General features: G+C 43.1%; 2 protein-coding genes across 3 annotated transcripts in view; one reads left to right on the plus strand and one right to left on the minus strand.

Annotated features, from left to right (window-relative positions):
* The window catches only part of si:dkey-44g17.6 (guanine nucleotide-binding protein G(I)/G(S)/G(O) subunit gamma-12), a 133,214-nt gene extending 123,863 nt beyond the window's left edge, over positions 1–9,351 (plus strand). For both annotated transcript variants that reach the window (XM_021604442.2, XM_036978451.1), the window contains exon 4: positions 6,269–9,351. In XM_021604442.2, coding sequence (XP_021460117.1) covers positions 6,269–6,394 — 126 coding nt within the window. In that variant the 3' untranslated portion in view covers positions 6,395–9,351. The remainder of the gene's footprint in view (positions 1–6,268) is intronic.
* A 2,971-nt stretch (positions 9,352–12,322) lies between these two features.
* gadd45ab (growth arrest and DNA-damage-inducible, alpha, b) lies at positions 12,323–15,401 on the minus strand. Its single transcript, XM_021604443.2, has 4 exons — positions 15,231–15,401; positions 14,834–14,935; positions 14,414–14,627; positions 12,323–13,224 (listed from the first exon to the last, which is right to left on the minus strand). Exons 1-4 carry the CDS (start codon positions 15,278–15,280, stop codon positions 13,114–13,116), a joined length of 477 nt encoding a protein of 158 aa, XP_021460118.1. The 5' UTR covers positions 15,281–15,401; the 3' UTR covers positions 12,323–13,113.
* Positions 15,402–15,790: the final 389 nt, after the last annotated feature.

Below are 15,790 nucleotides of genomic sequence, written 5' to 3' on the forward strand. Positions count from 1 at the left end.
GCTACAGACAAGTCCTCAACTGGCAGCTTCATTAAAAACTACCCGCAAAACACCAGTCTCAACGTCAACAGTGAAGAGGCGACTCTGGGATGCTGGCCTTATTTTGTCCATTAAATGTGTGCTTTGCTTTAAAAAACAAGGACTTTTAAGTGACCCCAAACTTTTGAACAGTAGTATACATACGAGATGAGTAATGTGAGATGTAAACATTATTAGAAAGTGGCATTATGAAAGTGACTAGTGTTCTGTTTATTAAAGTGGCCAATGATTTCAATTCTGTATGTAGGCAGCAGCCTCTGTGCTAGTGATGGCTGTTTAACAGTCTGATGGCCTTGCGATAGAAGCTGTTTTCAGTCTCTGTACTGACCTCGCCTTCTGGATGGTGCCGGGGTGAACAGGCAGGGGCTCGGGTGGTTGTTGTCCTTGATCTTTTTGGCCTTCCTGTGACATCAGGTGCTGTAGGTGTCCTGGAGGTCAGGTACTTTGCCCCCGGTAATGCATTTTGCAGACCCCACCACCCTCTCGAGAGCCCTGCGGTGATACAGCCCGACAGGATGCTCTCAATTGTGCATCTGTAAAAGTTTGAGCGTTTTAGGTAGAGGTCGACCGATTATGATTTTTCAACGCCGATACCAATTATTGGAGGACCAAAAAAAGCCGATACCAATTAATCGGCCCATTTAAAAAAAAATGTATTTGTAATAATGACAATTACAACAATACTGAATGAACACTTATTTTAACTTAATGTAATACATCAATAAAATCAATTTAGCCTCAAATAAATAAACATGTTCAATTTGGTTTAAATAATGCAAAAACAGTGTTGGAGAAGAAAGTAAAAGTGTAATATATGCCATGTAAGAAAGCTAACGTTTAAGTTCCTTACTCAGAACATGAGAACATATGAAAGCTGGTGGTTCCATGAGTCTTCAATATTCCCAGTTAAGAAGTTTTAGGTTGCAGTTATTATAGGAACTATAGGACTATTTCTCTCTATACGATTTGTATTTCATATACCTTTGACTATTGGATGTTCTTATAAGCACTTTAGTATTGCCAGTGTAATAGTATAGCTTCTGCCCCTCTCCTTGCTCCTACCTGGGCTCGAACCAGGAACACATCGACAACAGCCACCCTCAAAGCATCGTTACCCATGCAGAGCAAGGGGAACAACTACTCCAAGTCTCAGAGCGAATTCCGTTTGAAACGCTATTAGCGCGCACCCTGCTAACTAGCTAGCCATTTCACATCGGTTACACCAGCCTAATCTCCTAAACCTATATGGGAGGGTCTAGGTGGGCATGACTCCGAGGTGGCGGTTCTGGCTCAGGATGTGGACCCCGCGCTATTTCTGACTCGTCACACTTACTTAATGTCTCTGGAGCGGGAACCTCACCGCCGACCACGGATTAGAGGACGCCACTGGACTGATGGTCGAGTCTGGAGTGAGTGGCGGATTTGGACTGGTAGGGAGACTCTGGCGGATCCGGACTGGTAGGGAGACTCTGGCGGATCCGGACTGGTAGGTTCCGGACTGCGACCCGTCGTAGGAGGTTCCGGACTGCGGCCCGTCGTAGGAGGTTCCGGACTGCGGCCCGTCGTAGGAGGTTCCGGACTGCGGCCCGTCGTAGGAGGTTCCGGACTGCGGCCCGTCGTAGGAGGTTCCGGACTGCGGCCCGTCGTAGGAGGTTACGGTCTGTGGACTGTTGCCGGACACTCTGGACTGGGTACTGTTGCCAGACGCTCTGGACTGGGTACTGTTGCCGGACGCTCTGGATTGGCGAGGCGCACTGTAAGCCTGGTGCATGGTGCCGGTACTGGTGGTACTGGGCCGAGGACACGCACCTCAGGGGGAGTGCGGGGAGGAGGAACAAGGCGTACTGGACTGCCGAGTCGCACTATAGGCCTGGTGCGTGGTGCCAGCACTGGAGGTACCGGGCTGGAGACACGCACCTCAGGGCGAGTGCGGGGAGGAGGAACAGGGCGTACAGGGCTCTGGAGACGCACAGGAAGCCTGGTGCGTGGTGTTGGCACTGGTGGTACTGGGCTGGGGACACGCACCTCAGGGTGAGTGTGGGGAGCAGGCACAGGACGTACCGGGCTGTGGAGGCGTATTGGAGGTCTGGAGTGTAAAGCTGACACAACCCGTCCTGGCTGGATGCTCATTCTCACCAATGCGAGGAACTGGAATATAGCGCACCGGGCTAGAAATGCGCACTGGAGACACCGTGTGCATCTCTGCATAACACGGTGCCTGACCAGTTACACGCTCCCCACGGTAAGCACGAGGAGTTGGCTCAGGTCTCCTACCCAAATTAGCCAATCTCCTCGTGTACCCCCCTCCCAAAAATGTCTTGGGGCTGCCTCTCGGGCTTCCGTGCTAGCCGTGTACCCTTATATCTTCGCCGTTCCTCCATTCTCCTGTATCCCTCCTCGCACTGTTCCAAAGAATCCCATGCAGGCTCTGGCACTCTCCCTGGATCTATCGACCAACTCTCAATCTCCTCCCAGGTTGTTACCCACTCGTCCTTCTCCCAGGTCCATTTCTCCATTAAGCGCTGTTCCTCCCAATCACGCTGCTTGGTCCTTTTATGGTGGGTTATTCTGTCACGATCGTCGTATTGAGTAGACCAAAGCGCAGCGTGGTGTAAATGCATGATTTAATGAAAAGACAGAAAAAACAAAGTACACTAAAACAAACAAACTAACACGACAACGTGACTGCTAAAGAAACACTGCTAACAAGCAACATAACATAGACAATAACCCACGAAATACCCAAAGAAGATGGCTGCCTAAATATGGTTCCCAATCAGAGTATACAATAAACACCTGCCTCTAATTGAGAACCAATCTAGGCAACCATAGACATATACAGTGCCTTGCGAAAGTATTCGGCCCCCTTGAACTTTGCGACCTTTTGCCACATTTCAGGCTTCAAACATAAAGATATAAAACTGTATTTTTTTGTGAAGAATCAACAACAAGTGGGACACAATCATGAAGTGGAACGACATTTATTGGATATTTCAAACTTTTTTAACAAATCAAAAACTGAAAAATTGGGCGTGCAAAATTATTCAGCCCCTTTACTTTCAGTGCAGCAAACTCTCTCCAGAAGTTCAGTGAGGATCTCTGAATGATCCAATGTTTACCTAAATGACTAATGATGATAAATACAATCCACCTGTGTGTAATCAAGTCTCTGTATAAATGCACCTGCACTGTGATAGTCTCAGAGGTCCGTCAAAAGCGCAGAGAGCATCATGAAGAACAAGGAACACACCAGGCAGGTCCGAGATACTGTTGTGAAGAAGTTTAAAGCCGGATTTGGATAAAAAAAAGATTTCCCAAGCTTTAAACATCCCAAGGAGCACTGTGCAAGCGATAATATTGAAATGGAAGGAGTATCAGACCACTGCAAATCTACCAAGACCTGGCCGTCCCTCTAAACTTTCAGCTCATACAAGGAGAAGACTGATCAGAGATGCAGCCAAGAGGCCCATGATCACTCTGGATGAACTGCAGAGATCTACAGCTGAGGTGGGAGACTCTGTCCATAGGACAACAATCAGTCGTATATTGCACAAATCTGGCCTTTATGGAAGAGTGCCAAGAAGAAAGCCATTTCTTAAAGATATGCATAAAAAGCGTTGTTTAAAGTTTGCCACAAGCTACCTGGGAGACACACCAAACATGTGGAAGAAGGTGCTCTGGTCAGATTAAACCAAAATTGAACTTTTTGGCAACAATGCAAAACGTTATGTTTGGCGTAAAAGCAACACAGCTCATCACCCTGAACACACCATCCCCACTGTCAAACATGGTGGTGGCAGCATCATGGTTTGGGCCTGCTTTTCTTCAGCAGGGACAGGGAAGATGGTTAAAATTGATGGGAAGATGGATGGAGCCAAATACAGGACCATTCTGGAAGAAAACCTGATGACCCAAAACATAAAGCAAAATCTACAATGGAATGGTTCAAAAATAAACATATCCAGGTGTTAGAATGGCCAAGTCAAAGTCCAGACCTGAATCCAATCGAGAATCTGTGGAAAGAACTGAAAACTGCTGTTCACAAATGCTCTCCATCCAACCTCACTGAGCTCGAGCTGTTTTGCAAGGAGGAATGGGAAAAAATTTCAGTCTCTCGATGTGCAAAACTGATAGAGACATACCCCAAGCGACTTACAGCTGTAATCGCAGCAAAAGGTGGTGCTACAAAGTATTAACTTAAGGGGGCTGAATAATTTTGCACGCCCAATTTTTCAGTTTTTGATTTGTTAAAAAAGTTTGAAATATCCAATAAATGTCGTTCCACTTCATGATTGTGTCCCACTTGTTGTTGATTCTTCACAAAAAAATACAGTTTTATATCTTTATGTTTGAAGCCTGAAATGTGGCAAAAGGTCGCAAAGTTCAAGGGGGCCGAATACTTTCGCAAGGCACTGTATAAACACCTAGATAGTAAACAACCCCATAAACCTACAAAACCCCTAGACAGTACAAAAAAAACAATGTCACACCCTGACCTAACCAAAACAATAAAGAAAACAAAGAATACTAAGGTCAGGGCGTGACAGCAATGTAAGGCAGGTGGTTAGAGCGTTGGACTAGTTAACCGTAAGGTTGCAAGATTGAATCCCCGAGCTGACAAGGTAAACATCTGTCGTTCTGCCCCTGAACAAGGCAGTTAACCCACCGTTCCTACGCCGTCATTGAAAATAAGAATGTGTTCTTAACTGACTTGCCTAGATAAATAAAGGTGTAAAAAATAATCGGTGTCCAAAAATACCGATTTCCGATTGTTATGAAAACTTGAAATCGGCCCTAATTAATCAGCCATTCCGATTAATCGGTCGACCTCTAGTTTTAGGTGACAAGCCAAATTTCTTCAGCCTCCTGAGGTTGAAGAGGCACTGTTGTGCCTTCTTCACCTCACTGTCTATGTGGGTGGACCATTTCAGTTTGTCAGTGATATGTACGCAGAGGAACTTAAAACTTTCCACGTTCTCCACTGCTGTCCTGTTGATTTGGATAGGGGGGTGCTCCCTCTGCTGTTTCCTGGAGTCCACGATTATCTCCTTTGTTTTGTTGACGTTGAGTGAGAGGTTATTTTCTTGACACACTCCGAGAGCCCTGACCTCCTCCCTGTAGGCTGTCTCGTAGTTGTTGGTAATCAAGCCTACTCTGTTGTGTCGTCTGCAAACTTGATGATTGAGTTGGAGGAGTGCATGGCCACGTAGTCATGGGTGAACAGGGAGTACAGGGCTGAGCACGCACCCTTGTGGGGCCCCAGTGTTGAGGATCAGCGAAGTGGAGATGTTGTTTCCTACCTTCACCACCTGGGGGTGACCTGTCAGGCAGTCCAGAACCCAATTACGCAGGGTGGGGTTGAGACCCAGGGCCTCAAGCTTAATGATGAGCTTGGAGGGTACTATGGTGTTGAATGCTGAGCTATAGTCAATGAGCAGCATTCTTACATAGGAATTCTTCTTGTCCAGGTGGGATAGGGAAATGTGCAGTGGGATGGCGATTGCATTGTCTGTGGACCTATTGGGGTGGTAAGCAAATTGAAGTGGGTGTAAGGTGATAGGTAAGGTGGAGGTAATATGACCCTTGACTAGTCTCTCAAAGCACTTCATGATGACAGAAGTGAGTGCTATCGCCCCGATAGTAATTTAGTTCAGTTATCTTTGCATTCTTGGGTACAGGAACAATGGTTGCCATCTTGAAGCATGTGGGGACAGCAGACTGGGATAGGGAGAGATTGAATATGTCTGTAAACACACCAGCCAGCTGGTCTGCGCATGCTCTGAGGACGCGGCTAGAGATGTCATCTGGGCCGGCAGCCTTGCGAGGGTTAACACATTTAAATGTCTAACTCACGTCGGCCACGGAGAAGGTGAGCCCACAGTCCTTGGTAGCGGGCCGCGTTGGTGGCACTGTATTTTCCTCAAAGTGGGCAAAGAAAGTCTGTAGTTTATCTGGAAGCAAGAAATCGGTGTCCGTGATGTGGCTGGTTTTCCTTTTATAGTCCGTGATTGTCTGTAGACTCTGCAGACTCTAGACTCTAGATTGCTTCACAATAAGTAGTAAGCAAGTGTATATTTCCACTACATAATGTGTTGAGGATCGATTTAGGGTAGTCAGTCTTTACTAAGGATGTGCATCTCTCAGGGACACAAACTACATTCCTTGGTGAGCCACCTCACTGTTTCTTTGTGTTCATCATAGTAACGTGCTGTATGATTCTCTCCCGTAGGTGTCCAAGGCCTCAGCAGACCTGATGCACTATTGTGGAGAACATGCTAAATACGACCCTCTACTCATGGGCATCCCAGCCTCTGAAAACCCCTTCAAAGACAAGAAGCCGTGCACTATATTATAGTAGCGGGACAGCTGAAATCTCTTTGCTTTTTTATTTGTATATTATTTTATAGAGAGAAATATGACATTATTACCGGTACACTATTTGCCTTAAGGCCAGCCCCACTCCCCCTATTTCCTTGTGCTTTCGGTTGATTCCCAAATGTTATCCTAGGGCCCATAGGGCTCTGGTAAAATAATTGTGCACTATATAGGGCATAGGATGTCGTTTTTGGACTCTTATAAACAAGTGCCATTTTGGTAGGATCAGAATCATTGGTGTGCTCTCTCTTTATCAGATACAACTAAGACCAAATAGCACCATGAGACAAAATGTAACAGGTCATTGGTGACCCAGAAACAATGTTTTAGTTTAGTTCAATCCGTCATGAATGAATGAAAGCTCATTCTGAGGATCCTCTCAACAGAGACTGGTGTTCTTTCAGATTGTTATCTCATGTTATGCAGACTAAATACTTGGTTTGAACTAGGGGTTCCCAACTCTGTAATGTTCACATCAGCCAGAGCATAAATAATGCCAATGGCCCTGAAGTATAAAGCATTGCACTTGCACCACACTCTAGTTAAACCTTTCAGCTCCTGATTGCGTCATCAGTCCCCACACAGTAGCTTCTTTGAGAAACAATCAGTCTAGTTTGTATATTACTGATAAGCCTGTAATAACCCCATTATGTAAATCACCCAGTCCCATGACACAGGAGGACTCTAAAACCAGTGATGATGGGCTGGTAAGCTATGTCTGTGTCCCAAATGGCGCCCTATTCCCTATAGAGTGAACCACTTTTGATCAGAGCCCTATGGGCCCTGGTTAAAATGTGTGCTCTAAAGGGAAAAGGGTGCCATTTGGGACTCAATCTGTGAATGTCCCGTCACAACAGGAGAGGGTGCCTGTCGTTTTGTATGGCTTGCAGCAATAGCCTCACGAACTGGCAGGTTTAACCAGCATTGTTTTGTTTCTGCAAAGATGTCAGAGATCGTTTCATTTTCAGGTGGGGGTAGATTCGAACTATCCCACTTCTATGTCTTTTGTGATGAAAGAATGACTCTTTAAACTTTAAAGACTCATTTTTATCTCTTGTGAATTTACCATGCCTTTGCCTTAGAAACCAAACTTTGTGACTTTGCATAGTTGTCTTACTTGTATGTGGTACAGTAGATAGGTAATGTAGCAGCAATATGAAGTGTTGCAGATACCTTTTAACCCTTTAAATTATTTTACTATGCCTTACATTGATGTAAAAGTTGTTGTTCCATAATGATGTCTCTATTTGGCTGAAGGAGAAGAAGTTAAGATCACAATCACGTCTATCCAATGTACAGATGTAGGATCGTAATTTGATCACCCTGTTGTTGCAGGACATTTCCTGCACAGCAAACTTTCAGTGTATTTGAGGTTTTAAAAAGGGTTCTAAAGTTTGTCATTTCCACTTTAAAATGTCAGATTGGATTTGCCCTAACTAAAAATGTATCAAAAATGTCCATTAACTATAATCCACATAATGATTCACATTTCCTGTTGCTACAGGATTATTTTCCTGCTGTGAAAAACTGTTATTAAGACGCTACATCTGTACCAGCACCAGAGGAAACTGGGTGCTAATCTGTTTGTGCTATCGTGCCAACTCCTTAACACATTGTAGTGGCAAACAAAGATAAAAACTGTCTTGACAAGGACATCAATGGAGTAAGCAAGAGCACAGACATATCTGGTACCAGGCTAGAAATGTAAAGGTTTTCTGATTTGTATTTTATTGCCAGTGCTTTTAAAGTGATTCACTGTAATAACTTTTTATTGATAGATGTATGACTTCTATTCTGACAGGGATTCTGTGATCCATCGTGAAATTTGTGACAACTGTTATTATGATCTCTTCTTGAGTGTGAACATTCCTTGTTTACAATAGCTGCTCCATTGTCTTCTTTTCAACTCTCTGAATGGTCATGCGTTGAATAATAATTGTTATTGTGTGTTTGGGAGAATGTATTTTTTTTGTCTGTGCACGTGACTGTCACAGGCAACTCGGAGACCATGGTCGTGTTCATTAGGGCGGACAATAGCAAAACCGAAAACTAAAACAATTAGACAAGTTCAGGTAGTACATACCTGGTTCGCTTCGTTTTCTACCAAATGAACATGACCCAGCTTAACCAGCCAGGGCCTTAGTATTAAAGTAGTCTCGTTTCGACATTTCACCACTACTTTTTAGCCACACTCTTCAAACAACACTATACTAATACTGTGAATAACTGAATCAATACATCCGCAGTGGATGAATGGAGCACATCTTTGAAGTGCTTGTCTGTCAGTATCATTATTGGCAATACAATAAGTTGCTCTTATACCAGTGGGTTAAAGCCTATAATTACTATAGACTGCTATATATAGAGACAGATGGCAGCACCAACTGAAACGTCCCCTCATAGTAGGCTATTTGCCTCCATATTCTGTGTAATCTTGGCAACCTACAATTGAAAATCTCATGTCAAATACTATTTACATTAAGTAGTCTGTCCACAAGAGATTATATTCGGTGTGGCTTTGAAAGCTCGCTTAAAGTTGTGTGTTCCTGTATGATGTGTTTCTGCACTTGCTTCTTCTCGCTGTTAAGTCACTGCATATACATTTACAATGAAAGGCCAATGCTATTTTGATGCATGTGTTGCATTGATTTTTGCCAACTTAATAATTCATGTTGCAAATGGATTTTACAGTTTTAAAGAAAAACTTGTTTATTTTTCTCTGTGACACATACTGGATGCTACTTTGGTCTCTAGTATGTACTGTCTTTGTGGATATATTTCCTATTTCAAGTGATTACAATTTTATTCCCACTCTTGCCTTCTTAAATTTAGTAGATCTTAATGAATGTATTTAAATACACAATTTTAATGATTTAGTAGTGATTTGTAAATGCATCTGGCACAATAAAAAGTGTGTAGAAAATAATACTTGTTTTTCAATGATTATCAGATACATTTGAACAAGTGGAGAGGATAGATTGTTGAATTGTCACAACCACTAATAGACTATCTAGTGCCACGTCAGTGAGTCACCTGGCTGTAAACATTCCCATTTTGCTCTGATTTCTGCCATATTTTGTCCTACTGTCTGCCCCAATGTCCAGGCAGGTCTGGTTGTTATGTGACGATCCCTCTGCTTCAGTGGCCTTTCTCTCTCTCTGTCTCTCTGTCTGTCAGTCTCTCTTTCTCTCTCTCAGGGTCTGATGTTACAGGCAAAAACCAGGTAAGGCCCTATATGTTGGCTCACATTGATGTATTGGCCACTCTCCCCTCTGATATTAGATGGCACTGGGCTTTGTGGAGATTCTCTGTGATTGTGTTACCTGTCCGCTCGACAGAAAAAAAGTATTTGTTTGCACTACCCACTACCTTACAACTTCCTTTCTGTACTCGACCTGGTTAAAGATATGCTTGTGTTACGTATATTTCACCTGCCCCCTGATACTTACTCCAGATATGCATATTTGCACAGATCAGGATCTTTATGAAATGAGTCTGTTCTGTTGGCATTGCCGTTAAGCCTACAGATCCATGGTAAAAACCTACGGAAACTGTGTATTCAGAGTTCATCAGAGTAATGTCCCTGTGTTCTGTTCATAAGTTATGCTTGCTCCTCCTAGTTGCATTCCTGTCATTTGTGTCATGTGTGTTTAGTTTGACTGGTGGTGCCCCCAGCCTAGCAATTCTTCCCATGACTCTTGTGAAATTCAGAGGAGTGAGGTTGCAGTGTACTGACCTTCTCCTAACCTCCAATCCACACTGTTTCACCCACAGGACTGAAGCCCCATTCCTGACCTGCAGTTCATTTGGACCTTTATGGTTTTATAGTTTGTTCCTATATCCACTAAAACCACTAGATTTCTACCTCGGGAGAAGGTAGTAGCCCACTTGCAACTTTCCTCTATTCTCACTCACTCCAGGTCAAATCAGCATAGCATTCTACTGCTTAGAGTTGATCTGATGACTGGCGATGTGGGCTCACACCCATGTCTCCCATGCAAAGACAGCTATGGTGACTTGCCCTGAAACATACAATGCTGTGAAAGAAATGTGTGGTTATTGCCCCCGGAAAGGTTGGGAAAGCTAAATGACAAAAATGTATAATTGAATGCTCCGTTGTGTTATTAAGATGCCACAGGAGTACAGCCACATTGCAGGTCATCATGCTGACGTGACATTAGGTGGTTTGTGGTTAACAGCCTGCACTGCTTGTGTTGCCTTCTAATTTGTAACACTATTATTACTATCAGTGCGTCACTGTGAGTGTGATTGCCTCACCTCCATTCATAGGGTCTATTTATAGCCATGATGAAATCAGTGGTCAGTAGTACCCCCACTGTGAGGGTGTGAACATTGTTTCATCAGCTGCTCTTTGAGGGCTTTGTCCCCCTGCTTTTCTCTGCTGCACACACACACAATCACTTCTGGTGTCCCCTGAGTGTGCTGGTTAGTAATATATATTTTCTTTCCTCTCTGGCTATTTTTGTCCCTGCCAGGTGTGTTTGAACAGAGGGTGTTTCTGTGTTCGAACAGAGAGCCTCGGTGACAGCAAGGGTTGTCATGGTGATCACACAAACGCCCTGATGCTGTTCATCACACAAGGAAACTATATGTATGTGGAAATTCTCCTTCTCCCTCCTGTGTGACGTTTTTAATTAAAACATGTTGATGTGAATGCAGGGTGTGGAACTGTTGTTACATGGACTTTGTGTCCTTGGGTGTAAATAACCAACACTGTAGTGTTTACCATTGGTGTCAATGGAGTGATGTATTGTTGAGACATGGTGTATGTTACATACTAAATACACGCAAAACTAAGTACTAGCTTTTTGCACCCGGTTAAACAGTGCACCTTTCTTTACTCAGCTGAATATGAAAGATCACTTGAAAGTGTTGCATTCCATTCCCCTGAACTGAGGCTTGCAGTTAACACCTACAGCTGAGAAGAAAAACACTACCTACGAGCAATGACATAAGATGCTGCTGCTGGAATTGTGCTGAATTATCTAGTGACCTCAGTGAATTATCTAGTGACCTCAGTGAATTATCTAGTGACCTCGGTGAATTATCTAGTGACCTCGGTGAATTATCTAGTGACCTCGGTGAATTATCTAGTGACCTCGGTGAATTATCTAGTGACCTCGGTGAATTATCTAGTGACCTCGGTGAATTATCTAGTGACCTCGGTGAATTATCTAGTGACCTCAGTGAATTATCTAGTGACCTCAGTGAATTATCTAGTGACCTCGGTGAATTATCTAGTGACCTCTGTGAATTATCTAGTGACCTCGGTGAATTATCTAGTGACCTCGGTGAATTATCTAGTGACCTCAGTGAATTATCTAGTGACCTCAGTGAATTATCTAGTGACCTCAGTGAATTATCTAGTGACCTCAGTGAATTATCTAGCGACCTCAGTGAATTATCTAGTGACCTCAGTGAATTATCTAGTGACCTCAGTGAATTATCTAGTGATCTCAGTGAATTATCTAGTGACCTCAGTGAATTATCTAGCGACCTCTGTGAATTATCTAGTGACCTCAGTGAATTATCCAGCGACCTCGGTGAATTATCTAGCGACCTCTGTGAATTATCTAGCGACCTCGTGAATTATCTAGCGACCTCGGCGAATTATCTAGCGACCTCGGCGAATTATCTAGCGACCTCTGTGAATTATCTAGCGACCTCTGTGAATTATCTAGCGACCTCTGTGAATTATCTAGCGACCTCGGTGAAAAGCCTCTTTGACCAAGCTTGGTGCAAACAGAATCCTTGTTCAGTGCCCGTTTTCCACTGCCTTGACAGAGATGCATTATTAGTCCTGTGAGTGATGTTGCTGACAGGTGAATCAAAAACCTGCAGAATGATACCCATAACTCACTGCATTAATTCCAAACAAGCAAAACAATTAAATGTTTAGTTCAGTTCTGTTTATTTCTCTACAAAGGTAGCTGTTGATGAACATTGCAACATAAATACAATTCATTAAATTAACGCAAACATATTAATTAAAATAAAACAACAAGTTAATGTTTAAGACAATACATTGCCTTGTCCTGACAATATCTTCCCTTTTTTTATTTAAATAATTCTCAAAACAACAATTCAGAGATGATCAACATCATATAAATTACAGTTGAGATTTGTCCACTTTCCTTGAGGCATTATCCAACCTGTAGTTCAGACTACTCCAGTCCATTTCAGTAAAATCCTGTCCTTTTAAATTGAGTCCGGTCAATTCCTTGTAGTCAGTTGTCTGATCCTCCAGTAGATTCCAATCCCCTGTTGCCTGGTGTTCTCTGCTCTGCTCACCACCACCTGTGTCTAGTGTGTTCTGCTGTGTGTGCTCACATGATTCCGCTTCCTGTAATGGCTCTTCCCGGCAAGGAGGGCACAGTCATACCAATGACCAACCGTTGCCTTGTAATTACAGTCATCATTGTTACCATGGCAGTCTTGGAACCTAGAATGCTGAATCACTCTTCCTCAGCCGAAACCTCTGCATTAAAATCCACACTGATCCAGCAAATTTTGTTGGAGTTGGAGATTTTCTTGTTATTTTTGGGGAGATTTCCTGGTCCTCTATCTCCCTCTGGCAGAATCAAGGTTGTTCATGAGAGGTCCAACAAAGGGGTTATTACACAGATCTAGTGCAGTGTGCGATGTTTCCATATAAAGTGCACAACATGGGTAGAGTCATCAGTCAGGTAGGTTGATAATGGGGACCCACTGGTCCAGGATTCGACTGTCTCTACAGAAGAGATTCACTTTGCTCAGAGCTGGGTCCTTCCATGTGGTCAACTGGGGGTTCTGTGAAGAGGAAGGGAAAACACAGTCAGGCTAATGCTGCTTTCTAAAAACGTATGCATTCAAATACAGACCTAATAAATGTGTACAACAACCCTAATCAGTTAGGCCTAAGGTTACCATAACTAACTACTTACACAGTTAATCAGCACACATCTACTGCTGTGCTTTCTAAATGTATTCATCAAATATAGGGATAAAAAGTGATTTCTAATAACCATAATAAAATAAGGGCTATCTGCAACTGGTGTGGTTACAGTAACAAGTAGAGCCAGTTTGCTACAGCAGGAAAACTATTCCTGCAGCAACAGGAAATGTCAAGTATTATGTGGATTATAATTGATAGACATTTTTGTAGGGGTTGATACAAGGGGAAATCAAGTCTGACATTACTAAGTAGAAATCACAAAACTTCAGAAGCCTTTTTAAACCTCAAATACATTACAAGTTTTACATTTCTTGAATTGCAGGAAGGTTCTGCAACAGGGGAATCAAATTAAGATCCTATATGATCTGTATGGCCTGCTAGTGTGCTTCATAGATCAGATCACTACTAAGGAAGTGTATGAGCAGTGCATAAAAATGTCTCCATGCTGACTTCTGCATTCTAAGAATCGCTCTGCAAACATGCAATCATTCATCGTCTTTCTCCTATGAGCTCAGCTTCATTTCCTGGAATGTGTGTTTGAAGAAATACTAGTGGCCCACAGGAAGAACAGCTAGAGTACACATCGCTCTGCCAACTCAGCCAACAAATGTATAGATTACATCCCAAATGGCACCCTATTCCTATGCCATTTGTACGCAGTCCCAGTAACTGGAGTCAGATCACTTGGAGTACTGCAGCCAGCGTAAGCTACGTCAGACCACTACGCAACCCACATCACTACAGATCAGGTGGCTGCAGTCAACTGGATTAGATTTAAAAGAGCAGAGCAATGAATGAGGACATAAAACTACTAGACCAGATGTTGTAGCCATTAAAATCGAATATTTGTATGCATCTAGGATTTTGATTCTGTATTCAAAGCTCTTGACCTGCAAATATTTAGCATCCACAAAAAATGTTTAATAACCTAGCTGGCATAATGTGCATAAAGTGCCACACCTGCAGAGACCCCAGCTGAGTAAATTATATAAAAGTCTAGCACTGCAGGGATATGGGGAGTATGAACAATGTAATGACACATACAGTAACTAGTACACAGTGCATGTCCATCGGCTCTCCTCCTGGCTTCACTCCTCCAAGGATCTCAGCGAGGCGCCTCATGTTGCTGACCCGCAGGATGTTGATGTCGTTCTCACAGCAGAACGCCTGGATAAGGGTGAAGTGGATCTGGAGGGCCACGTCTTCTACCTGTTCCTCGTCCGTCGCCAGGAGGCACAACACCACATTATCCGGGTCACTGATGATTTAAATGACAACACAATTTGTTAAACAAGCAGAATATATTAATTTAGTTGCCAGAATGTTTATTACAGTTTCATTGCGTAAGAATTTATTGAAACATAATGTACTTCACTCCTTGCATTTAGTTATTTCAGAATGGATTTATTACTAGCTAATAACGTTATAATATTGCTGAATGTGCGTCATTTGCTATCTACTTACACATTGAGTGACTTGGCTGCCTCGTATACCCCGACAGTAATGCAACCCTGAGGTAACGCGGAGCTGAGAACCTCCTCCAGTGCTTTAGCCACCGAATCCATCCTGAGGTTGCACAACAACAAACAAGCATATTGATGGTGGGTGATACATGGACCAAAAAACTAAGTATCGATATTTAGTCAGCATGCAACATTATAGAAAGTATATAACTACCTATCTAGCCAACTGCATAGCTAACTAGGTTAGCTTAGACATGCTCAGCCAAGCGCTCGTGCATACCGGGACATTGACATCACATAGCTGCTATAACTGGATTGCTTGCCAAATGACGTACATTTAGCTGACAATTGAAGCTTTCATTACATACAAGTTGCAAAAAATAATCTCAGCTAGCTACCTTTCTGTAGAGTTTTCTCCGCTGGTTTCCTCAAAAGTCATATTGCACATTAGAAAATATCCACGTTGAAGGCAGGATATCCACAGATGGTCGATCTCCACGTCCCAGTTAAATTCGCGACCTCGTGTCTGCTCTTTTTCTCATATTTCCCCACAGTTCACTGTGGAAGTTGAAGTTCGAGCGCCTCATATTTGCATATCAAACCCCATTGGTCACACGCTAATTTTCACGGTGTTTCAAGTGAATGAGGAGCGCCCCCCAAGGTATCAATCAGTACACATATGTAACTTCCTTGGTAAACTGCGACGACTGCTGGAAAAACAATTACATTGATCAGTGGCTGACTATTTCATTGTATATTTGTGACAAATGCAATACTGTTGATAGTGTGCAGAGTTGTGGACAATAAGTTGTATTTACACTTGTTATTATAGCCTACATATTTTATACCCGTTTGCTTTTGAAGGCTAATTCAACATTCTAAACTTTCTGAAATGACGTGGAAACAACGTTGATTCAACCAATGAGTGGGGCGAAACAAGCAGAGCACGTCAAATAGA

The sequence above is a fragment of the Oncorhynchus mykiss genome, chromosome 5 (assembly GCF_013265735.2).
Source record: "Oncorhynchus mykiss isolate Arlee chromosome 5, USDA_OmykA_1.1, whole genome shotgun sequence".
Taxonomy (NCBI): domain Eukaryota; kingdom Metazoa; phylum Chordata; class Actinopteri; order Salmoniformes; family Salmonidae; genus Oncorhynchus; species Oncorhynchus mykiss.